The 26354-nt window shown below is 41.0% G+C and overlaps 1 protein-coding gene across 1 annotated transcript in view; it reads right to left on the bottom strand.

Moving 5' to 3' along the window:
- Window positions 1-26354, bottom strand: part of LOC140739492 (slit homolog 3 protein-like) — a 611537-nt gene that overhangs the window by 516671 nt on the left and 68512 nt on the right. Inside the window, exon 4 of the mRNA XM_073067845.1 lies at window positions 4039-4110. Within this exon, the coding sequence (XP_072923946.1) occupies window positions 4039-4110 (72 nt within the window). The remainder of the gene's footprint in view (window positions 1-4038; window positions 4111-26354) is intronic.

Below are 26354 nucleotides of genomic sequence, written 5' to 3'. Positions count from 1 at the left end.
AGCACACAGTCTCCATTTCCTGATTGTTTCAAGAACAGAACTCCTACAGTGAGAGAAAACAGTAACACCAGGACTGTGATTAGCGTTAAAATAGATTCAAAATCAAATGATTTTACTAGGGAAAATTTGGACAATCATACAGTAAAATGCCAGAGTGTTACAGATTGCTGAATCAGACATTAGCCTCGATGGAAATGTCTAAATTCATTCTGAGCTGTTGTTCTCACCACCCCCCCCCCCCCTTTCCCGTTATTCCCCATTTGGACCAAGCAGTAGTTCCAGCTACACAGATAGTACGATGGCCTAAGAGGCTGCTGCCAGCAGCACTTTTCTAACAATTACCAGGAGGCTTACAGAGCGACCAGGCAAAAACTTGTGTTCTAATTTTTATTTCCTTTCCAGTGGAGAAAGTTGGGCCTCTGCTTGGCACCTTGCCACCTTGCCCTGGCAGAGCCAGGAGAAGGGAATATTGTAAGATTAGCTCTTTGGGCTATTAACATAACTTTCTGCTCAAAAGTTCTGTTCAGAAACATAAGTTTCTAATAAGAGCAGCATGTATTAACAAGGACATCAAAAGCTGCAGCTGCTGAGAATCCGAGATAAAAAAACATGAAATGCTGTAAATGCTCAGTAAGTCAAACAGCATTTATGAAGAAAGAAAAAGAGTTAACATTTCAGGCACCAGAGCGATGACCCTAAAGCATGAACTGTTAATTGTTTCAAGCATTTTCTGTTTTTCAAGTACTTACAATGGCATTTTCAGTTAAAAAAAAATAGCTCAAGGACAGTATTAGGAGAGAAAATGAAAATGGGCACAAGGAAAACAAGGATATATTACAAAAACAATGAGCTTGTTTAAACAGAAGATTGATTTTTTGAAAGATTGAATGTGCATATTAGATTTATGACATTGCTGCAAAGAACTATAAAATAAACTCCTTTCTGAGATTATCTACCAGAGTTTTGAAGAGTGAAATGGTAGTTCACTGAAATATAGAAGATCCTGAAGGGCTGGATGTGGAGAAAATGATTTCTCTTCTGGAAGGATAGAAAATAAGAGGCACTGCTTAAAAATAAGGGGTCACCTAATTAAGGTGAATTTTTTCTTGCAGAAGTGTCAAAAGGTTTGGGACTCTTATTTTCCTAGCAGTGAAAACAGTGTCTTTGAATACTTTTCCGACAGAGATACAGTTGGTAGATTCTAGATAAGGAAAGAGCTGAAAGCTTACCAAGGGTGGATATGAATGTAGAGCTGTGGATGCAATCAAATTGGGCATGATGGCAGAGCAGAAGACAATTGGAGTATTTCTGCTCCCAATTTTTTATGTATGTTCATTAATTTCTAAATCAAAATATTACACTATGATGCATATGGTATTGATATGGCTTTACCTCAACAGTTTACCTTTAAAGACTATCATGTTTCATATACAACCTACCTTAGCTAGAAAAGCAAGGGCTCTAAGGAAACACTCTTCAAAAGGACCACAACCTTATCATGGTTTAGAGGCTTGCATGCTGCTATGACCTGGAGAGCTATTTTGGCTGAAGTCTGGGCTTTATGCTTTGGCTCTTGGTAGGGTCACCCATACCAAACAGGTCAAAGGGTATAGAACAGACTAAGAATGGTCCACTGGTCCTCCAGGTTCGGAGGTTCAGCTCAGGGCTAGCAACCCTGAATGGTAAAACAGAATTGTTACGGAAACAGTAATGAAGCATCTTCTATATCTGAGTGTGATGGTATTCCTGACTTGTGTGACTGCTCGTCGTGAAAACCGAGACAGAACTACTGACATGATGAAACAAGTTCTAAACAGTGCCAGAGATGGAGGATCGTCGTTGCTGTCCAGTGGCATAATGGGCTGCAAGTACCAAGGAAACAAATCACAAGGAACAAATTAAATGGGAATTCAAAAGAGAATCCTCTTCTGGGATATGTCCTACCGGGAGCTGTGAGTTTGTAAAAGTGATTTAGTAAGCTTTTTAACACTTCCATCACAACAGAAGGTGCTTTGTTTTAAAGACAGTTACATAAGGCATGAAGTGACCAGTTCTAGCACCCAGGTTAGCTAGGTGGGACTCTGCCAATAAGTAAAACAATAGTCAACAGGCAAGCTGGTAAAATCCTGCTTTGGTAATCTACAGTGGTGTATCACTCATGTAAAAGCAACTGAAATAAAATGAAGAGCCACTCATGGCCCTCCTGAGGACTTAAACACATTCTTTACTTTCTAATAGGAGAACCTCCAACTGTTTAAACCCCGCTCAACCCCATTCTCCTGCCTTCTCTCTGTACCTCTGATACCCTGATTAATCAAGAACCTATCAACCGCCACCTTAAATATACCCAATGACCTGGCCTGCACAGCTGTCCGTGGCAATGAATTCCACACATTCTCCACCCTTTGCCTGAAGAAATTTTTCATCATCTCTTTTCTGAGAGAATGTCCTTCAGTTCTGAGGCTGTGCCCTAGACTCCCCCACTATAGAAAACATCCTCCCCATGTCCACTTTAACCAGATATTTAAATATTCTATAAGTTGCAATGAGAACCCCTCTTATTCTTCTAAGCTCCAGCAAGTACAGGCCAAGAGCAATCAAATGTTCCTCATACGTTAACCCTTTCATTCCTGGATCATGCTCATGAACCTCCTCTGGATCCTGCCTAATGCTAGCACACCTTTGATTAGATAAGAGACCCAAAACTGCTCACAAGACTCTGAGTGCAGTCAGACCATTGCCTCAGCATAACATCATTGCTTTTGTATTCTTGTCCTCTCGAAATGAACGTTAACATTGCTTTTGCCTTTCTTACTACTGACTCATCTTCAAGTTAATCTTTAGGGAATCCTGAACAAGGACTCCATGTCCCTCCGATACGGGTCTCTATTTCGGGCTGAGAGTGAGAAGGGGGCAGGGAGAGGGGAGTCATGGTTGGAAAAAGGAGAAGGGAAAGGGAAGTATCAGAGAGACATTCTGTAATTATCAATAAACTAATTGTTTGGAATCAAAAGACCTTGCCTGCTGTCTCAAGGCTGGGTGTGTCTGCACCCGCTCCACCCTCGACCCTCGACCCAGGTAATCCTTCTCTGCCACCTGTCCCACACACCTCCCGTGCACTCCACCCTCGCTTTCCCCAACATTCTTTGCTTCTGCCAGATTTACAAACGCATTCTCCACTCCATGTTTACAAATACAGTGCTGTACAAAAGCCTTAGGCACGCTAGCTATATATATGTGCCTGAGACTGTTGCACAATACTGCATGTCATTTATATCAACATGTACCACAGCTTCTGACTGTTCAATCTTTCCCTTTAGAATGCCATGGCCCCGATCTAAGACATCCCCAAGTCTGGTACCTGGGAGGCAACAGACCATCTGGGTGGCTCTTTCACGTCCACAGAATCTGCTTTCTGTTCCTCTAATTATGGAATCCTGTAACACGTTGTCACTTTTTAAAAGAGAATCCAAAAATATGCATGATTTTTGTAGCCCTGATTCAAGGAAACATATAAGTAAACAACAACAAGATGACATAAAACTGCAAAACATTATTTCTTATGGAGATGAAAAAGTCCATTTAACCTAACACAATAAATGCCATTGCTCAGGATGCACGTTTTTAATTACACAAAAATTACCCCTGGCAACATTTTGTAAAGGGTGGCTGATTTTGTATGTTAAAATGTACTCTTACAACTTGCATTGAAAAGAATGAAGAGAAACATATTTTAAAAGTTATGCAAATTATATCCTGAACTTTCCAGCAACATTCAGGTCAGGTCAATAGCACAAACAAATTATTTCTTGATTGGACAATTATTCAAACAACTTGAGTAAGCAGTTTCCTAATTAGATGGCAGACCAACCAACTCAAACAAACAAGGCATTGATTGATCAATTGTGAAACTCTGTAGACACATTTTCCCACTGCACAGCTATATTATAAACTAAATTGATTCAAAAAGACAATTCTTTATAAAAACAAGAATGAAGAAACTGTATGAAGCCATAACTTAATTTTTTGGTTACTCACAGTCGGGAAAGCTTTGGGGTGCCCTGGAAAAGCAGTTCAGGAAGGACCTGAAGTTTATTCCTGTTGAGTCGTCTGATAAAGAAATTCAGAAAAAAAAGCAATGAACCTATGTGAAAAGTACATAGATCAAACACAGTATCAGTGACGCCCAAATTATTTCGTTTCTCCACACTACAAATGCAGAACATTCAAAACTTCTCCAATAACAAGACCATAAGATATAGGAGCAAAATTAGGCCATTTGGCCCATCGTCATCTCCATAATTTCATCATGGCTGATCCATTTGCCTTCTCAGTCCCAGTCCCCTGCCTTCTCCCCATATCCCTTCATCCCCTGACCAATCACGAATCTATCAATCTCTGCCTTCAATATACATAAAGACTTGGCCTCCATAGCTGCCTGTGGCAACAAATTCCACCGATTTACCACTCTCTGGCTAAAGAAATTCCACCTCATCTCTGTTCTAAAAGGACTCCCGCTATTCTGAGGCTGTGTCCTCTAGTCTTAGACACTCCCACCATAGGAAACATCCTCTTCACATCCTCTCTGTAAAAGTTTTTCACCATCCGATAGTTTTCAATGGATCCCAGTGAATATAGACCCAGAGCCATCAAATGCTCTTCATGCGACAAGCCGTTTAATCCCGGAATTACTTCTGTGAATTTCCTTTGAACCCTCTCCAGTTTCAGTATACCCTTTATAAAATAAGGCATCCAAAACTGCTCACAATACTGCGAGTGAGGCCTCATCAGTGGTCTATAAAGTCCCAACATTACATCCTTGTTTTTCTATTCTGCTATCAAAGGGAAGTGTTTGGGCTCATGTGAGAGAGTAATTTCCATACCATAGAGAAGTAAGGAGGAAAATGGGAATGTTGAAATTCTTCTGCTGGGAGCAGGCAAGGATCTGATGGGAAGAATGGCCTCCTTCTGTGTTGTCGTACAGTAAGTAAGCAAGTAAATGTGGTTAGACAGAGACACAAGTAGTGCTGCTGCCTCACCTCTCCTGTGACCCAGGTTCGATCCTGACTTCTGGTGCTGCCTGCGTGGAGTTTGCAGTTTATCTCTGTCACCATATAGGTTTCCTCAGGGTGCTCTGGTTTCCTCCCACATCCCAAAAATATGCAGGTCAGCAGGTTAATTGGTTAGTGTAAGATTAGTGCAAGTGAGTGCCTGAAGGTTGGGATGGTTTCAATGAGTCCCAACAGCCTTTTCTGTGGTGTGCTGTTCCTCAACACCGTGAGGACTTTAAAACCAAGCGTTCTGCTGTGCTGAAAGTGCTGCAGACTGAGGGTAGGTAACATCGCCTGAGGTCTCACAGGAGTGCAGTCAGGCAAACTACCCCAAACGTATATATTCACACTACATTTGAAGAGAATCAGCAGTAGAGGGTGCTCTCAAGGCACATTTATTGAGCTTCACAACTTGAGGCAGATGGATTATTATCAACGACATAAACTGAACAGAGCATATTACATTTTCAGACTGTATCTTCACTGATGTTAACTCAGCTCCACCAAATTTATTTGGCATAATTACAGATGCAAAATTCTGCCCAGCTATGTCAAAATTCCATACCATATAAACAAAAATATACTAAACAAGTTGCCAGGAAATATATCAATTCCAATAATAGTCCTATGTACTGTTACTAAAATGATAGCAACAACCTAGTATATAACCATATTTCTGAAGTATCAGTTTCCATTGAATTAACTTGTTATTTGACATTTATCTCATCAGAAAATGTCTGAGTTTCTCCAATTCCCAGTGAACTGCTCACTAAAGCGTTTCAAAACAAAAAAATTAGCATGGTTATACTAATTTTCTTTGTTTTTACAATGATAATTACATCAAGATGAATTTCAATCATTGTTACTGGAGCTATGGAAAATATTACCCTGTTACCTCTGTCCCCTATAAAAGTAGTGTGAAATGTTGACCTGAATATTTTGAAGGTTACCATCTATTCTCTGTAGTTCCTGAGTAATCTTTCTCTCCCAATTTGTGAACATGTCTTTAACTGCACTAAACCAACCTGAATTTAAATGGCAATGCTGCCTTATCTCCCGTCACAGTAACATTTTTCTGAATATAACTGCACAGAGACCCGTTGAGTCTGAGGTAAAAATTGATTTGTTTTTGCTTCATGCTTCTGTGCACTAATGAGGTGGTACATTATTATACAGAATTAAATCCCATTGCTTTCCTGCATCCACAGAAGAGCAAATCATCATCTCTGCCATCAGCCAAATGAATATCCACCTTTAATAAACAGAGTGGGTAAATTACAGTGCAGTCATCAAGGCCTTCGTATGTCACAGTGATCAGAAATTTCTAATTTTCCTGATAGGATTAGGCACATTTTTGTAAGGCTTAAACATTTGTTACCTGGACACATATCAAAATTGGCGAGCACAGTCAGTGGTCAGCAAATCTGATAGTAGAATTCCTTGTCGGGAAGGCCTGTGAAACTGCTTTCCCTTGTCTTAGCAAATCTGTCATTCCCGCCCAACCATCCACCATTCACCATCCAAACTATCTCCCACCACACCTCTTATTCCTCTCTTGAATAAAGTGCAAGATCACTCTGGTGAATGGTGGATTCTTCCCAGGGAAGAGTTCCCAGTTTTCACAATGAGGCAAGCATCAACTAGAGCTAGAGGATTCTTTAAAGAAACTCTTTGGTCATCTCAAAATCTACTACCCCTCCAGTGTTTAATGTCTGCGAGGAAATGCTGCCCATTGACACATTCCAAGGTGCAGGAGAATGTACTGAGGGATGCACTGAAGTTCAGTGGAGCCACCACAAAAGCTCTGTTGGGAAAGACCACGGTCTAAAGTGCTGCTGCCACTGGAGTCTGAGGGAAAAGGCCCCATGTAACCACCTTCAAATGTTTAAGCAGGGAAAATGAGCAGCGTTGAAAGTTCTAAGTAAATTTATTATCAAAGTCACTATATATAACCCCAAGATTCATTTTTTTGTGGGCATACTCAGTAAGTCTATAGAGTAATAACCATAACAGAATCAATGAAAGACCGTTCAACCAGAGTGCTGGAGACAGCATCCTGTGCAAATACAAAAATAATGAAACAATAACAATAATAAGCACTGGTACCTATTCAGAGAATATAAGGGATTGATGATACAATAAAGGAGATAAGTCATGTCCTGATTATAGTTACTGCATACAGGTACATATATTAAGAATATAATATATTTTTGATACAAACTCAAAGGTAGATCACAGACAGCATTGGAGCATACTTCTAGATTAATGCGGCTTTCTGCAGAGCTCCTTGGAGGCCACAAAGTGTCCACTCTTTATCAGTGATTATTAGAAACCCACGGCGCCACTACCGAGAACACGCACAAGAGTGTTAGCATTTACTTGCAAAGATACCCATTAACTTGCCACTTTCTCTACTGTGGATGACCCCCAGTCTCAGTGATCACAGGCACTGCAATTGCTTCAAAGCCTCCATATTCACAGCGTAGTGTGCACATTCAGGGTTATAAATCTGCAGCAGTTTGGGATTAAGGATCCTTGGGTCACCCTACTGTGATGACAGGCAGTTGATGAAGTAATGTTAACAGGACTCAACCAGACCCAACTGCCTGACATAAACATATTCACGTGGGCTCACAGTCCTTTGTTCTCTCAAAGCAGCTCTGGAGGAGTTTTAAACCAACAGTTACTCAGGAGGTGAAGGATATTGCACAAATGGGTTTGTTTTAAAGATTCAAAGATTAGCTTTATTTGTCACATGTGCATTAAAAAGCACTGTTTTGTGTCAAACCACATCCATGAAGATTGTGCTACAGTGTTGGCATGCTTCCGGCACCACTAACCTAACTATACATCCTTGGAATGTGAGAGGGAACTGGAGCACCCAGAGGAAACCCAGACAGTCACGGGGAGAACCGACAAACTCAACGGGAATTGAATCCTGATCTTACAGCCAATCGCTGTAAAGCACTGCACTAACCACTACATTAACGTGCTGCCCCATGAACCGCTCTCCAATCTTTCCATACAAAGAATCAGACAATTAAATGACAAGGAGGCCATTTGGCCCATTATGTCCATGCTTGCCAAAATGATCAACCCAACAGAGTTCCGGCTCCCAGCACTGGGTCCTACTGCCTGTCGGAGTATGGTTCTTCAACCGCACATCCAATTGCGTTTGCCTCTCATTCTCTTTCAGGCGGAGCTCCTCTGGGTAAATGATCCCTCTACCAGTTAGTAGGGTCATTGAGATGTACAGCATGTCAGTGCAGTGATACAACATGGAAGCAGGTTCTTTGATGTTTGTCCAAGCTGGTTCCAAATGACTGCATTTGACCAACAATTTGTCTAAAACTTTTCTATCCATATTTTTAAATCTATGCCCCAGCTTTTGATTTCTTTCTTAGAGAAGTACGACACAGAAAGAGGTATTTCAGCCCACCATGTCTGCCCGACCAATAAACACCCATCTACACTAATCACGTTCCCTTCTCTCCGCGTTCCCAGGTTTACCAGATACCTTCACTACAGTGCCCAAGTAACCTACTACTTGCACATTTCTGGGGTGTGGGAGGAAAATTGAGAGGGAGAGTGTGCAAATTCCCCATGGCATGGTAGCATAGTAGTTAGCACAACGCTTTACAGTACCAGTAACCCAGGTTAATTTCCTGCCACTGTCTGTAAGGAGATTAAACGTTCTCCCTGTGACCGTCTGGGTTTCCTCCGGGTGTTCGGTTTCCTCCCACAGTCCAAAGATGTTCCATTTGGGGGTTTTAACTGTCCATTGTAAATTATCCTGGCATTAGGCTAATATTAAATTGGGGTTTGCTGGGTGCTATGACTTGAAAGGCCAAAAGAGCCTATTGCTTCCTGTATCTCAATATACTGTGTGTATGTATGTATGTATATGTATATAGGGGTATAGGAGTGCAGGTCACGATTGAAACCTGATGCCTGGACCTGTAAGGGAAAGTCTGTACCTGCTGTTTCACTGTCAACAGGAAACAATAAGACATGCATCCAAAAATCCCTGGACAGGTGTAACCGTGATCAAATGTTTGGCAAAGCCATTTAATAAAGGTCCCCAGGTCAGCTGCATTCTCAGCAGACCTGACACAGAGGCTAATCTAATAAACAACAGCCAAGAAGTAGGCATGCCTGTGACATCCAGCTTCAGGATGTAAACTACAACATTGATCCTGCTTTCTTTATATATTCCTTTGCCATCTGTTTTGTGCTAAATGACATTGGATACGTGGTTGGAACAAACAAAAACCTCATGCATTTGGGTGCTTTGTTTTGCATTGGATGGGAGGGGTTGAATGGTGTACTTAGGCGAGTTGGAAATTATACTGCAGGGTAAAAACGGTGTTGGCAGGCCACGAATTCCCTCCTATCATGTTTGCTACTCAGCAGGATTTGTGGGTAAGAAAAACGGACAGCTATTTCAACCTTCTTGTTACAATAAAGAATAATTCAAGTTATCTATTGCGATGGCACAGAAGGCCATTCAGCCCATTAAATCCATGCTAGTTTACACAGTAATCCTACTCCCCTGCTAAGTTTTGCTATAACCTATATTCCCCACATTCAGATCAACTTTATCCCCATCCCGCCCAAACGACCATCTATCATTCACCAACAAACTAGTGGTTAATTAACCAAGGTCCTTTGTGATATGAGAAGAAACCAAGTACCCTAAGGGAAACCCACATGTGCAAAATGTCCTGCTGAAGGGTTTTGGCCCGAAATGTCGACTGTACTTTTTTCTAGAGATGCTGCCTGGCCTGCTGAGTTCCTCCAGAATTTTGTGTGTGTTGCTTGGATTTCCAGCATCTGCAGGCTTTCTCCTATTTGTGGAAAAAGTCTGACAGCACCACAGATCAGGATTGAATCTGGGATACACAGAGCTTCGAGGTACGGTGCCATCCTACACATGAACATGAGAGAGGAGTTCACCTAACCCGATGATTCATTCACAGCACGAATGAAATGGAAGATCTAGCCAGTCTTTACACAAATGGAAACATGAGGAAAGTTAACTAATGGCAGGGAAACAAAATTCAAACCCTGAAAGCAAATGCAACAAGCAGTTTATGTATAAAGGGCAAAGCATGGAACCTGATGTCTGAAAAAATGTAAATAAAGTTTAATTCACGTATCAGAATGAATGCTTCCCTCTCCAAATGGGATAATGAAAGCCTCCCACACATCCTGAACACATTTTAAAACCAATTAAAATCAACTTCACAGATGAATTCCAACCTGACTTTGCCTGTTCCATTTGGCCTTGAATTACTTTGCAGGAGACTCTGGCTCCGAAGATTCTGTGCGCAGTACACAGGAATCTCTATGTAAACCTACAGTTTTAAAGAAGGTTTAAAAGGTCAGAGCTGATATGTCTGAAGCCTGGAGTGAGCCAGGATCCTATGCCAGTTTTGCAGAGAGCTGAAAACGCGATGACAGGTCCATTGTTTCTGAATTATGCAGGTGCACAAATTTCCCTATGGTTGAGAGAAATGTCAGGAAAAGCTTATCAGGAAAATATGAAATACCACGTCTGGGTGGAATTTTAAGGGCAGGGGGAGGAAATTATCAGTTCTTTAAAACAGTTTAATCTTTCATTCAGCCTGTTCTTAGAGAAGGTATGGCTGCACTGTTTCGGTGTGACTGTATTGTTCAGGTCTAGGTAGAAAGCCAGAGGGTTTCAGGGAGCTCACAAGGTCTCTTCATAACCAACACATCTTGCTTATTTGAATTGGATTCTAGCCAAGTCAATTCACCTCAAAAAGAAAACGATGCAAGGAAATTTGTGATCAAACAATTGTTGGATCACAAATTGTTTCAGCAGTGGATTTTTCCAAAAGGTCCCAGCTCAAAGTTTAGTAATCTGGCGCTCAATGGCAATATTGAGGTATTCTTGCCAGGCATGGAATTCATTGAATCAAATGTTAAACTTAAGAGTATTCTGGTAGATCAAATACACTTTAAAGGTCTCTTGGCAGTAGTTGAAGGGCAACGGGATGATGCTGTGGGTGGGAAGTGGAGGCACAGAGTCTCCAGTAACCAGCAAGTACATCAATGATGCTGGTGTGCGCAACACACATCTGTTAAACATGCCCCTCCAATAGTGGTCAAATTTAAATGCCTGCGCACTTCCCTACATGGAGTGCTGGCAAAGTTGGAGAGACAGGAGACAGTGAAATGTTTCTTTATTTACTCTTGTGACGCGTAACCAAGTGGAATACACATTACTGCAATGTGGTCGCCAGATGAGGAGCAAGGGCTGTGATTTTGGGCAAATGAAAAATTCATCCATCCCATGCCAGCAATGCTCAGATTAATGAGACATCAACAGTATCACTGTAGGAAGGATACAAGGAAAACCACCTGTGGCTGTCCATGCTATTTGTGTTTTTACTTTCCATTGCAAAGTCTCCAAGAAGTCTACAAAGTGAAGTCAGGTGCCAGAAAGAGCCACAAATATGCCTGACAAGGAGATTTGCTTCTTATTGAAAGCGTTATTTTTTTTTTGCATTGGAACCCATGCGGTCTCCAAGAAGTCTATACTCACAAACCAAAACAAAATAATTGCCAACCTAATACGATTGCAGGAAAGGCTAATAGATGGGGACAAGCACTGCTGATCAGTGTCATTATGGAGTGCCACATATGCGTTGAACCATCTTTACGTCTCTTGAACTAAGGCAAAAGATAAAATCTACAATAAGTTATCATTTTACTAATTCCAACCAAACTTGTATGTCGATCTTCGCTACGTAGAGTAAGATGCATGTGGCATGAGAACGGGGGTGGGGGAAATAGCATTTGACAGGTCTGAGAAGCAATGACCCTATTTAAAAGCTAAATGCAACAAACCAAATAGGAGCAGCCATTAGTGGAAGAGAAAAGAGTTTACTAGACTGACTGTGATGTAGGCAACTCAAACATCACCAGCAGTTATTTATAAAACCTAGAAGTATTGTGAAATCACAATATAATCAGATCAGATTAAGCTAGAGAGAGTTGTAAAACTTAGTCAGCTCCATCACGGGCACTAGCCTACATAATATCCAGAGCATCTTCAAGAATTGATGCCTCAAAAAGGCGGCATCCATCATTAAGGACCTCCATCACCCAGGACATGCCCTCTTCTCATTGCTACCATCAGGAAGTAGGTAAGGACCCTGAAGGCACACACTCAATGATTCACGAACAGCTTCTTCCCCTCTGCCATCTGATTTCTGAATGGACAATTATTCCACGAACACCACCTCACTAGTTTTCTTTTAATTTTTATGTTTGCACTACTTACTTAATTTAACTATTTAAATGTCTACAAGGTCATACGCCAGAAACAGCCACAACTTTTCCTGACAAGAAGATGACTATTATATTATATATTTATTGAAATTCTGTTTTTCTCTCTGCATTGTATTGTACTGCTGCTGCACAGACAATAAATTTACAACATATGCTAGTGATATTAAACCTGATTCTGACATGTAGAGATAATTAATTCATTCATTTATTCATTGTATAAAAACTTTTATGAAAATAGCAAAAGGTTTTGACCAAAAGTATCTCAACAATTTGCTGACTTTGCAACAGGTCATTTTTAATCGGTTAAAAATGTCGACATAAAGGCATGCTGATAATTGTATATTCTGATAAAAATTACAGTAGACTTTGTATTATCTGGAGAGGTTTTGCTATTGAATCAACCAAAGCAGATGGCATGATTGGTGGAAACTATCTGAATGGACTATGGTGTCTGATAAAAAAAATTGGATTAGGATTAGTGGAGATAATCTGTGGTAGAAATGACTGACTGATTTTGAAAATGTGAGGGAGCTGAATTAGCATCAGTATAGACCCATCAGTAACAAATAAAGGTAGGTTGAGAGGACATATTGATTGTGAGGCAACAGGATTACATTAGTAACCATTATAGTGCTTGCAAAGGCCAATTTTAACCTAAACTATATAGCACGAGGGGTGCAGGTTAGGCAAAGATTAAAATAGCCCTGTGACATTTCAACATCTCGCCATCTCACCTACAAACCTCTCAGACATAGTAATTGCCCCAAGGAACGTTGGGTGTAAATTTGAGAATAACACAAACTAACCACACCATAGATATTTTAACTCCAACCTAATTAAGTCTCTAACTCACGAACATTAACTGGACTCAAGAATTCTGCCAACAGAGACTGAAGTAATAAAATATGGGATTTTTAATTTTTCAACCATATCCTACAGAACCTTATGCCACTCAATTCCTGACTCCTCAGTCCTCCTGATCTTAAGGATTTAAACCCCATACCAACTCTTTATCATTCCTAGTCTGAGACCCTGCCTTAGATTTTACTTGTCACCTTTTCCAGTGGCTACAGGGTAGAGTCAGGAGGAAAGTGGGTGAATGACTGCAAAGTAAGTTTGTGGTGGGAAGAAATAAGGGGCTGGTGGTAACATACAAATGAGATTAGGGCATTTATAAGCAGGAAGAATCAGCCATGGCTTTAAATTTCTCTATTAAAGAAAGCCAAGGGATTTGTGGGTGATCCTCTAACTTACAGTGTGAGTCATACCACACAGAAACAGGACCTTGGCCCACAAAATCTGGTGTGACCATCTCTGAAGCTACATTAGCTTCAGTTTATGCTTCCTACCTACGTTCTCATCCACTCCATTCAAGTTCTACCATTCACCTGCACACTGTGGCCAATCAATCTACCAACCTTCATACTTTTTGGGATGTGGGAGAAAATCAGATCATCTGGAGGAAACCTGCATTGCATTAGATTTAAAATGGATCAGCCAGGTAAAACAAAAAAAAGGGATAATGGCTGTCCTGGGGATTGCTTTCATAGGATACAGCCTGCAATGCTCTGCCTTCCAATTCTTTAGCAGATGTGCAATACAAGGTGGCTCCCATCGCAAGGGTATAGAAAAAGTCTTTGAAGACTTCCATGTATCAGCTTCTGCTTTAGTGATGCTGCACTATATCAGGCTGCAGAGGAATACTCACCTGGGCAGCTGATTAAATGGGGCAGGTACACAGACAAGCATGTTTAGAGGCAGGTACAGAATAGTAATGAAATCAATATTGATCAGACACACTTTCATTAATACACACTCCCAAGGTGCTGACACACAGGACAGAGCATTTACAACGACAGCACTCACAATCTGGAAAGAAACCAGTACTGAGCAGAAGAGGCTAATCGAGACAAAGCTAGGAGTTTGCATTCATCTCGCACCAACCTTGGAGAGCTGGAGAGTTAAGCGACTTGATTGTTGGAGTGCCTAGCTCTCTTTTCTCTTCCTCCAAGTGTGCTGATTGTTTTCTTAATGCTCTGGCCAATGTTTCTGCTTTGACCACCACCACCACCAGCAAAGATGGATTAAACAGACATACATCTTATGGCCATGTGTGGGATTCCGCTGTGAAAGAAATAGCTGCCAGGTTTTCCTCTAATTGCATCTGAAGGTTTGGAACATTTTCAAGTGATGCGCTAAGATGCTGCACATATGTTCTTCATTTGCCTTGACAACTGCTGCTCTGAGTTGACAACAATGGTACAAGATATTTTAGTACCATGTTACTGGCATTTGCTTTAGCTATAGATCCTTTCTAGCAGATTTACCTTCTCATAACAAAGGTAAGAGGCTTGATTTCGCATCCCTTCTACTTTATGTTTTACTAATATACACTCACCCATTTCTACAGAAACTTAGACAAAAGCAGCTGTTACTCAAACCAACAACTGAGCTGAGAACACTTTCCTTATACAAGCTAAATGGTGGTAGGTGAATACATTTACCTACTGGGCCGTTGGCAGGACTTCAGAGATGGCGGTTAAATAACGCTCCCCTATCTACCTGCAAACCATACACGAGTGAGACTAAGTTTCCCGAAATTGTTTCATCCAGGCTCGGCGATGTGGTGGGTCTTTTATCTGGCACGATGCCAGCTCATGCCCAAGATCACCTGCTTCTAATGCTATGAACCACAGCTACTCAATCACGCCAAGCAGTAAGACATTAGATTGCAGTAAAGAAGGAAACATGGAAATTAATTGACACAGAATGAAAAAACACCAAATGCAAAAAAAAGAAATGAGCAGGTCATTTGACATCCACCTTTTGGGTACTCCAATAGATGTAGCAGTCTTAATCAGGAGAAGATATAACCCATTCATTTAAATTTTAGATGATGCAATATCACAGAAGGCCATTCATCCAAACTGGTGACCTTTTCTCTTATTAGCAGTAAGTGGCAAGAAGACAGCCAAAATAAAAAGGAAAATATTTTAAAACAAATGCAATGTAGGAAGTATTTATTTCTCCTTTGATTGGAAGGGCAAGGATGACTTGCTTTTGCTCTGCTTCTATGGGTTCTGAAGAAAATGCTAAGGCCAACTGGAACTTGCAGATCCACTGTGGTGAGAGTAGAAAGGGCTGAGAGAACAGGGAAGAGTTTGGGAGTGAATGTGACTCTTCTGCTACCTATACTCATTTGTTCCCCACAATTGAACTTTAAGTTCTCATTGTCTCCCCTGCTCTATCTGAATCTGAACAACTACAGGCCAGGATTTCCAGCAGTCTGTAGGGGTACATCTTTTCTAAGAGGTTTAGAAAGCATTCTTGAGTCATTACCTTTGTCTGCTTGACAATCTCTTGCTGTGACAGATCTCAGAATAGATTGCTTGTTTCAGAAGTTTGATGTGGGGCATGTCAAAGATGTGACCTACCCATCAAAGTCATTTGAGTGTAAGAACTTTTTAAAGCTATTATTAATGCTTTTGAGATGGTGATTTAGATGCATATCATATTTTTTTTTTACTGAGTTAAGTATTGTATGTAATTATTTTTGCTACAAGTGTATGGGACATTGGAAAAAAGTTGAATTTCCCCATGGGGATGAATAAAGTATCTATCTATCTATCTATCTAAAGACAGGAGACGTGGGCTTGGAAAATTGGTTCACATAGTTTGCCTGTAGATTTCAAGGATTTTAAAGAGGTAACTTTGGTGGCAGTTTTCCAGTGCTGTTCCCATGCCTCAGAAACATACAGGTTGGCAGGGATCATGGTCATGTACTTTATGCCATATATGCTGCCTCGAACTTCAATAATCCTTTTGTTTTTTGATGGGAAAATGTTATACTGGTACACTAAAGGCAATAGTGATTTTTATCATCAATGTCTGCCTCAACGTTGCTGAAATATGGGATGTTGTATGTGTTCTCACATGAACCTTCTTTGTGTGGGAGGAAGTGTGTGGTGAGGCAACTTGGAAGAGGACATTTGTTCTCCATTTGTTACATGTAAGGTCCATTCTCACTTGTGCTTCAGTGAATGAGTTTGTACCCAGCTGCCTTCTGTCGTGGAGGGAATGCCTGGGCCTTTTTCATATTATACCTATCTTCTGCCAAAGGCAGAAGAAACTTATTAGTAAATCGCTGCATTTAGTGTATGACATTGAAGCACATTTGCCAACACGACCATGTTGATTTCAAACATGTCTCCACCTCACCTGATGTAAGAAATACTGAACAGTTATTAGGAACAGGAATTTTTTTTTAATAATCATCTTGCTTTGAGAAGCTGAGACTAGGAATACCATCCACATTGTAGCATCAATTGAGATTGGAGCTAAGGATAAAACCTAGGAAATTCTTTAGCTATAGAGTGGTGGGTCTGTGGAATTCTTTGCCACAGGTGGCTGTGACAGCCAAGTCTTTATGTATATTTTAGGCAGAGGTTACTATATTCTCGATTACTCAGGGCACAAAGTGATACAGGGAGTAGGCAGCCAATTAGGTCTGAGAGGGAAAATGGATCAGCCATGATAAAATGGCCTAATTCTGCCACTATATCTTATGGTCAAAAATGCCAATTCACATGATGTCACTTTACAACAGGTGATGTACCTAGACATCAAATCTGATTGCATTGCAATGGAATGGAATAAATCAGATTAGATACCAGATGGATGAAAAGAATACAATTTTTCAAAGGCCATCAGTCTGTGATGGAATACTTTGCAAAGCACGTTACCACGCTGAGTACAGATATCATCACTTTGCCACTTATTTCATTAGTCCAATTTCATTTTATGTCATGCCCAGATGATGGAAGTATTTTGCGGTGGAAAAGACCGTCAAGATGTAGTTCTTTGCTTGGAAATGAAGAAATGTAAAGGAAAATTGCTCACAAGAAGTGGGAAAGCTGTAAGAACAATACCTGCAGATGTGTGACTTCCTGTGAGGCCAATTACTAATAATGTTTGTCCCTGGCAGGTTAAGGAAATATATAAATTGGATGGGAAATTGGGCAGAGAGTTAATCCCAATACATACAAGGTAATGTATTTTGAATGTTGGGGTCAAAGTTCGGCCATCTACAATAAAAGGTAATGTCCTGAAGAATATTGAAAACCAGGGGGACCTTGGAGTTCAAGATTATAGTTCCCTGGAAGTGGTAAAACAAATAGAATGAAGGAGGAATGTGGCATGCTTGCCTTCTTAAGTTGGGGTGTAGAATATAAAAGTTGGGAGACAATATGACTATTGGTTTGCTCATCTCTCCTTCCACCATCCCTCCCCATTGCTGACACCTTCCCCTGAACAACACGTGCTCCTACATTGCCTCCCTCACAATTACCCAGGGACCTAAACAGCCCTTTCATGAGAGGCAGAGAATCACTGACTTCTCCTCCAACCCAGTTTTTCCATTCAGTGCTCTTGATGTGGCCTTCTCTACTCTGGGAAGATCAAGCATAGAGTTGGCGACCACTTTACTGAGCACCTGTGCTCTGTCCACTATGGCCATCTGGAACTCCTGGTTGATGCCATTTCATTTCCTCTTCCTATTTTCACACTGGCCCGCCTGCCTTTGAAATCCACCTCTGCCAGGGTGAGGCCAAATATAAACCACAGCATCTGCTTACACTCCACGTGTGTTGTCTACATCCCAATTATATAAACATGAAGTTCTCCAGTTTGGATAGCCACAACCCTCCTGATCCAACAAGATTCTCTCTGCTCCTCATTCTTTCTAACTGCACCCAACCCAGTCCCCAGCTTCTTTCCTGCCCCACTTGGCTCTGTAGGCTCATCAAGCCTCTTTTATCGACTTCCAATTATCACCTTCATGGCAGCTCTTTGCTGTCTCCACGTCATCTTGCAGTCTCTGGCTCAGACTCCAAATCTTTTTTTTCTATCTATCATATCAAAGCAAGTTGATAAGGGTTTATATTAAAAGGAAGGCTTTTAGAGGGGATTTGAGGAGAAAGTTTTATTTTTACATAGAAAGTAGTTGATATCAGAAATTCTCTGCTAGAGGAGGTAGGTGGAATTAAATACAATCACTACATTAAAGAGGCATTCAGCAGACAGGTACTTGAATAGCGAGGCACTGAAAGATGTAGACCTAATGCAGACATGTAGGACCAGTGTAGATATCACAATACTAGAGTGAAGCAATTGAATTAACCAATTTGCTGAAGAACTGTTATAATAACCAAGCCTACAGAGCATATACAAGTCTGCCCAGTTCAAGTGTTATACAAAAGCATACAAATGATAAACAAGTGAGTATTACTTGCCCCTTCAGTCCTGCTCCATCATTTAATAAAATTATTGCAGGTCTATTTACACCCTCAACTTCGTATTCCCATTACCCTGATAATCTTTCAACTCCCTGTCTATGAAGAGTTCATCAATATTGGAATTTAAATTACTTGATAATTCTGCTCCCGCAATCCTTTCTACATCCAATGTATTCATATCCTTACTTAAATAAGGGGACAAATACTGTACAAAAACTCCTAATGCTATCTCACCAATGCCCAACGTAACCAAAGAATAACTTCATTTCTGTGTAGTCAATCCCAATGATGCTCAATTCTTGTGATAAACAATAAGAATCTACGAGATGTTTCGTTTTAATTTGTGTTGGCATAACCTACTCGTTCTGCATCTCAAAGCGTGGTTCTCTTTCACTATTCACTTCTTTTGAATAGTCAGTTCAAAGTTAGTTTATTATCAAAGTACATATATGTCACCATATACAACCCTGAGATTAATTTTCTTCTGAGCATACTCACCAAATCTAGAGAATAGTAATTTTAACAAAATCAATGAAAGAGCACCCAACCAGGGCAGTCCCATATTAGATCCCATATTTTAGCCAAACCTATACCCACTCACATAACCAACCTATTCTATGGCCTCCTACTGTCCTCCTTGCAACTTTCTTTCCTGCCTAATTTTGTGTAAAGAAGCATATTCAACAACCATACATTTGGTGTGTTCATCTAAGAACATACATTTAAAAAGTTCAGGCCTTCAAGTTAATTACTATGGGAAACTAATCATTACATCTCACCATTCTTCTCTAAAGTAACAGTGCATGAAGTTTTACAGATTTTCTTTAAAAATTCTTCAGTGTTCCTATCTCTAATAGCACATTATAGTTATAAAGGATGATTCCTCCCAAGGTTCATTTTGGTAAATGTTAATTAAACAATGATTAGGAAAATTGAAGACCTTCAATGTTATCAGAAATATGAGGATCATATTTACTTCCTGACAGAATGATGATGAATTGAGTTTATTTCCCGACACATTCCCAAAGACTGAGTCTCTCACCTCAGTCATAACTAGAAATTTTAACTTTATCCGTAGAATGATAGCCAGATTAGTATGCAAATTAACTTCTGTATTTCAATTTATTCTGGATCAAAGCTCTAATATAAAATTGCCTCACAACTCTTCTATTAATCCACATAACGATAAAGGTTCCACATTAGAATTACTATCATTTATACTTAGGCTGAGAATTTCGCAATGCTAGAAAAATATGGAATTATACGGACAAAAATCATCCTAAATCAGAACCAATTTTATAACTCTTTTTTAGCAAAACTAACACCAATAGTTAATAGGGTATTTGATTCTTAATAATTTTCTGGTTTCAGCTCACTTTAACAATAGTAATTGTAACTTAATTCCCAAAATTTGCATTTGGTGAGGTTCTGCACTGTGCTGGTCTTAGTTATTCTCTTTGCCACCAGAAAATCCTATTTTAATAATACTGAAAGCTCAGGCTGGACTGAGTTAAAGTTGGAAATAGTTTAGAAGATGTATAGCTTGGGTGGTTGATGGTTGGGTTGAGATGTTCTCGTATCTCAGCAATTTACTTGTAAATGTTTTGTCACCTCGCGAGGAGACATTGTCAGTGTACTGTTGATTGTGGTGTGTCCTTCAAATGGTGGCTTTATATACTTTTGTCCAACAAACCTCAGGCAGATCTATCCAAACTGGGGCCCAGACAATACACCCCTAGGTGGTGGGATCAGCTATCCCCTCAAAATGAAGTGGTCAGAAATGCCAGAAGCTGTCATACAAAATTGACACATGCTCATCTGATGTAAAATGAAGTAAAAAGCACATCAGGAAAAGAGTTGGTGCTAGAAAACTTCTCCACAAAGATAACAGAAGAAGGCACCTTGTAATCACACCATCTGGTATGGGAGGGGATGGGGTACTGCACAGGACCAAAGTAAGCTGAAAAAAGAGTTGTAAGATTAGTCATCTCTATCATGGGTACTAGCCTCCATAGTATCCAAAATATCATCAGGGATGAAGCCTCAAAAAAGGCAGCATCCATCATTAAGGACTCCACCACCCAGGACATGCCCTCTTCTCATTGTTACCATCAGGATGGAGGTACAGAAGTTTGAAGGCACACACCAGCTCACTACATATATACATATATATATATCTTTTAAATCATTATTTATTTATTTTTCTAGAGGCCTGGTAGCTTAAGGGTTCAGCACAGTATCCTTGCTGTTCTTCTGGACCAAGATCTCCGATGCTGTTCCCGGGATTTGTTATTGTTGGAGCCACTCTCCCAGTCCAGGTGTCACAGCCCCAAGTGCTCCTATCACCAGCAGGATTACTCCAGATTTAACCTTCCACATCCTTTCTATCTGCCCCTTCAAGCCCTGGTATTTCTCCAGCTTCTCATATTCTTTTTTCCTGATGTTACTGTTATTCAGGATTGTCACATCTATTACTATTGCTTTCTTCTGTTCCTTGTCCAGTATTACTCTGTCTGGTTGCTTGGCCAGTATCTGCTTATCAGTCTGTATTGGGAAGTCCCACAGAATCTTAGCTCAGTCATTCTCTACTACCTTCTCGGGTGTTTCCCATTTGGACTTGGGAGTGTCCGATCCACACTCAGCACAGATGTTCCTGTACACAATTCCTGCAACTTGGTTGTGCCGGTCAGTGCATGCTGTCCCTGCCTGCATCTCGCGCCCTGTTACTGTGTACTAGATGGTTTCAGTTGATTCCCTGTACAGCCTGCATCGCGGGTCTTGTCTAGTGTGATAGACCCCTGCTTCTATTGTCCTTGTGCTCAGCACCTGTTCTTCTGCAGCCATGAGCACCACCTCTGTGCTGTCCCACCGCCCTGCCATTTCCAGCCATTGGTAGGACTGTCTTATATCAGCCACCTCTGACATCTGGTGATGGTACACCTCGTGCAGTGGCTTGTCCTGCCATGGCCCCTGGTCCTCTGGCTCTGCTTCACCCACTTCCATTTCCATGTCCCCTGCCTGCTGTCTGAGATATTCTCCTAGCAGGTTGTTCTTAGGGACCATCTTCGCGACATACTCATGGATATTTCACATTTCTTCCAGGACTATGGCCTTGACACTTCCAAGTCCCCGTCCTTCTTTATTCCACCAAGTATACAGTCGCTCGATGTTGGACTTTGGATGGAGTCCTCCATGTATTGTTGCAGTTTCCGGGTCTTGATGTCTGCGGCTTCCAGTCCGTTCCTTGGTCAGCACACTGTTGTGACTGGGTATCTGATGATTGGTCGGGTGAATATGTTGATGGCTCTGATCTTGCTTTTCCCATTCAGCTAGCTTCTTAGGACCTGTTACACCCTTTGGAGGTACTTGGATGTTGCAGTCTTTCTTGTGTCCTCATTGTGGCTTCCATGGGCTGCAGGATCCCCAGGCATTTGTAGCTGTCCTGTAAATCTGGTGTGTGGCCTTCAGGTAACTCAACTCCTTCAGTTATGATGAGTTTGCCTCTTTTCACTACCAACCGGCTGCACTTTTCTGGTCCAAGTGACACCCTGGTGTCTCCACTGTACACTCTCATCAGCTGGACTCATAAGTCAATGATTCTTTCATTCCTGGCATACAGCTCGATGTCATCTGTGTACAGCTCAAGGTGGCTGATGGTCACTCCACTCTTGACCCTCTACCCATATCCACTCTTTGAGATAACCTAGCTGAGGGGGTTCAAGCCTCTACAGAACAGTAGTGGAGATAGTGCATCCCCCTGGCATATTCCACATCTGATGGTCACTCGTGCTATTTGCTTTGAGTTAACTTCTAGCTTTGTCCTCCAATAGGCACTTGGTGAAGGTATTTGTTGTCTTGTTGACCTTGTACAGAGACAGGCATTCCACATTCCATGTGTGGGGCACTGAGTAGTGTGCTTTCTGGTAGTCGATCCAGGCTGCGCTTAGGTTGGTTTGCCTGGTCTTGGAGTCTCGCATGACTGCTTTATCTACCAGTAGTTGGTGCTTGGAACCTCTGGTTCTGAGCAGGGCTCAGGAAATTACACACATGTTCGTTCAGCTTGGTGGCTACAATGCCTGATAGGAGCTTTCATGTTGTGGACAGGCAGGTGATAGGCCAGCAGTTTGATGGTGTTGCACCTTTGTGAGGACCCTTCAATATGAGTACTGTTTTTCCTTGAGTTAGCCACTCAGGGTGGGAGCCTGCTTCAAGCAGCTGGTTCATTTGAGCTGCCAACCGTGTATGTAATGCTGTTAGTTTCTTCAACCAATAGGCATGGGTCATGTCAGACCCTGGTGATGACCAGTTCTAAATACTTGCTACAGTGTGTGTGTGTGTGTGTGTGTGTGTGTGTGTGTGTGTGTGTGTGTGTGTGTGTGTGTGTGTGTGTGTGTGTGTGTGTGTGTGTGTGTGTGTGTGTGTGTGTGTATAAATATATATTTACTGTAATTCACAGGGTTTTTTTTCTACAGTGGTGCTAGAAAGCTTGTGAATCCTGTACAATTTTCTCTAGCTCTGCATAAATGTGACCTAAAATGTGATTAGATCTTCACATAAGTCCTAAAACTAGATAAAGAGAAGCCAATTAAATGAGTATCATAAAAAACATTATACCTCGTCATTTAGTTATTAAGAAAAATGATCCAATATTACATGTATTTGTTGGAAGAAGTATGTGAACCTCTGGGGTAATGTCTTCTGCAGAAACTATTTGGAGCTGGATGTTCCATTCAATGAGATGAGATTGAAGGTGTGGTTTATAGAGGTGTCCTGTCCTATAAAAAAGACACACAAAGTCAGGCTACTGACAGAGCCTGCTCTTCTCAAGAAAAATCTCTTTATATTCACCATGACTCGATCAAAACAACTTTCACAGGGCCTTAAAAGAAGAATTGTAGAGATGCATGAAACTGGAAAAGTCTGCTAAAGCATTTCTGAAGACCCAAGTGTTCTTTAGCCCACAGTAAGAGAAATTGTCTACAAATGGAGGAAACTCAGTACTGTTGCTACTCTCCCTAGGAGTGGGTGTTTTGCAAAGATCACACGAAGAGAACAACGTGCTGTCGCCCGATGAGGATATGGCTTAAGTGCAGAGTGAGGCACTGAAGCAGGTCGATTGTTCACAGACTTTAATGCGAACAATGTTAAAGGGAAAAGAAAATAATAAACAATAGGCCAAACAGGGCCGTTAACTAAAACGCTCAAATGGAAAACGAAGCCTACACTGCGGCTAAAAAGAACAACTAAGAATAAAACGAGTACCGCTAGTCTTCAGAGTCAGTCACTCGACAGTCCAATTTCTCAGGCAAGGCAGAATGCAAATAGGCAGCGAAGTGTTGCTGTGTCCAAGTCTCGACAAATACTACAACGGAATGAATGAAGTTAAATGCTATCACAATGAAATAATAATTAGCTGACACAATTCATGAGCACAATTGCCGTATCTGCTGCGCTGCCGAATCCGTGGTTGTGAAAAAGGACCCAAGGGTAACAGCAAATAATCTTCAGAGATCTCCAGAATTTGCTAAAGTCTCTGTTCATATGTCCATTATAATAAAAAAACACTGAACAAGAATGGTGTTCGTGGAAGGACACCACAGAGGAAACCACTGTTCTCCAAAACAAACATTGTTGCATGTCTCAAGTTTGTAAATGACCATGTTCTGTGGACAGATGAGACAGAAGTTGAACTTTTTGGCAGAAATGGTTGGAGGGAAAAGGGCACTGCACACCAATGGTAAAGCTTCATGCCAACTATGAAGCATGGTGGAAGATGCATCATGGGTTGGAGCTGCTTCGCTGCCTCAGGACCTGGACAGCTTGCAATTGTTGAGTGAACAATGAATTCAAAATTGGATCAAGACATTTTACAAGAGAATGTCAGGGTAGCAGTATGTCACCTGAAGCCTAACAGAAGTTGGTAATGCAACAAGACATTGATCTAAAAGATGAGAGTACATCAATAACAGAACGGTTTAAAAGGAAGAAAATTCATGTTATGGAATGGGCAAGTCAAAGTTCTGACCTTAATCCTATAGAAATGTTGTGAAAGGACCCGAAGCAAGCAGTTCCTGCAAGGAAACCCAATAACATCCCAGAGCTGAAACAGCTTTGTAATGAGGAATGGCCTGAAATTCCTCCAAGCCAATGTGCAGGACTGATCAACAGTTACTGGAAATGCTTGTTTGAAGTTATTGCTATACAAGGGAGTCACAGCAGTTACTGAAAGCAAAGGTTTACATACGTTTTCCAAGAGATACATGTAATATTGGATTATTTTTCTCAGTAAATAAATGAACAAATAATAGTGATTTTTTTGTGTTATGTATTTCATTGGGTTCTCTTTATCTAGTTTTAGGACTTGCATGAAGATCTGATCACATTTTAGGTCATACTTACGCAGAAATAGAGAAAATTCCACAGGGTTGACAAACTTTCTAGCACCACTGTATATTGCCCTGTGTTGCATTGTACTGCTGTGACGAAGTTAATGAATGTCATGACATTTCCAGTGATATCAAAGCTGATTCCGATTCTGATTCTCCGGAGGCCAATTTGGTACAAACTAGCGCTTCCACAAGGTGGCCCAAATCTCACCTATGATGTGTAAAGTTCACAAATGCCAAAGACCTGTACTGGTCCCAAAGTTAAAGTCAAGGACATCCACACTCTCAAATAATATTTTTCTGCATCCTTGCGTGCTGTCTCTGGTTTATTATGTCATATATGACTATCTGCTGTTCACTGCTGCACTGCAGAAGACAAAAAAAGAGTGGTAAAGTGCGGAAATTTCCCTTTTGCAGTCACACATAGAAGGGACATTTTACTGAAGTTATAGCTCCTCAAAGTGAAAGTGTTCATAGAAGCTGCACCTGGCAACATCTTGGTAAGAATACCATTCATCTTGGGAAGTTGCCTGCGTGTGCACAATTACACCTGTGCTGGGGTTTCTGTTCCCTTGAGAGGATCCTTCCTATCAGTGGAGCATACAACATTCATTGCCAAAACGTTGTAATGGATGAAATTCCTTGTGTACTGTGTGTTGCATTGTGCTTTGGCCATTTGATGACTATTTACTAAGATGAGAGCTCTGAGGAAAGGTGTCACTGACACCCCTGAAATTTGACCCTAAAATCCGACTCTTCTTGAGACAGACTTGCCAAAGAAGCCTCCAATATTGATTTCAATACGGTGTCAAATAATTTCACAATTTTCCGTATAACATTTTTGAAACAGCGATGGGAGATCGCTAATGTTGCTTTAATGCTGGAAAATGATAAATTTCTTGGCTACAGAATATATGTCACACTCACAGTAGAATAAGCAGTTGCACAACCAAATCATTTTATATACTCTCTTCAAAACTCTTTGATCAAATTAAGTTTTCCCAGACAAAACAAGCCCAGTTTTATTAACCTTCTCTCAGAAAGTGCAGGAAATTAGCTTTCAACTGCTATACTCTATAAGGAGTCAAAGGTCACAGCAGTTTCAGAATGACAGTGGTGAGGACCTCGCTGGAAAATTCAGGATTTTCTAGTTGGAAGTGCTACAGAACACCACTCTGCCTCTCCCCTCAAGCAGGCTTTTCACCACCATATGAAGTGTTGTTCAAGAGAAGGAACTTCTGACTGTGAGTCCTCCTCCACCATTCGATGATTCTGAGGGACACCAGTTACCTCTGCTGTGATCA

Source organism: Hemitrygon akajei, chromosome 15 (assembly GCF_048418815.1).
Source record: "Hemitrygon akajei chromosome 15, sHemAka1.3, whole genome shotgun sequence".
Taxonomy (NCBI): domain Eukaryota; kingdom Metazoa; phylum Chordata; class Chondrichthyes; order Myliobatiformes; family Dasyatidae; genus Hemitrygon; species Hemitrygon akajei.
This window is presented reverse-complemented; position numbering and strand designations above follow the sequence as displayed.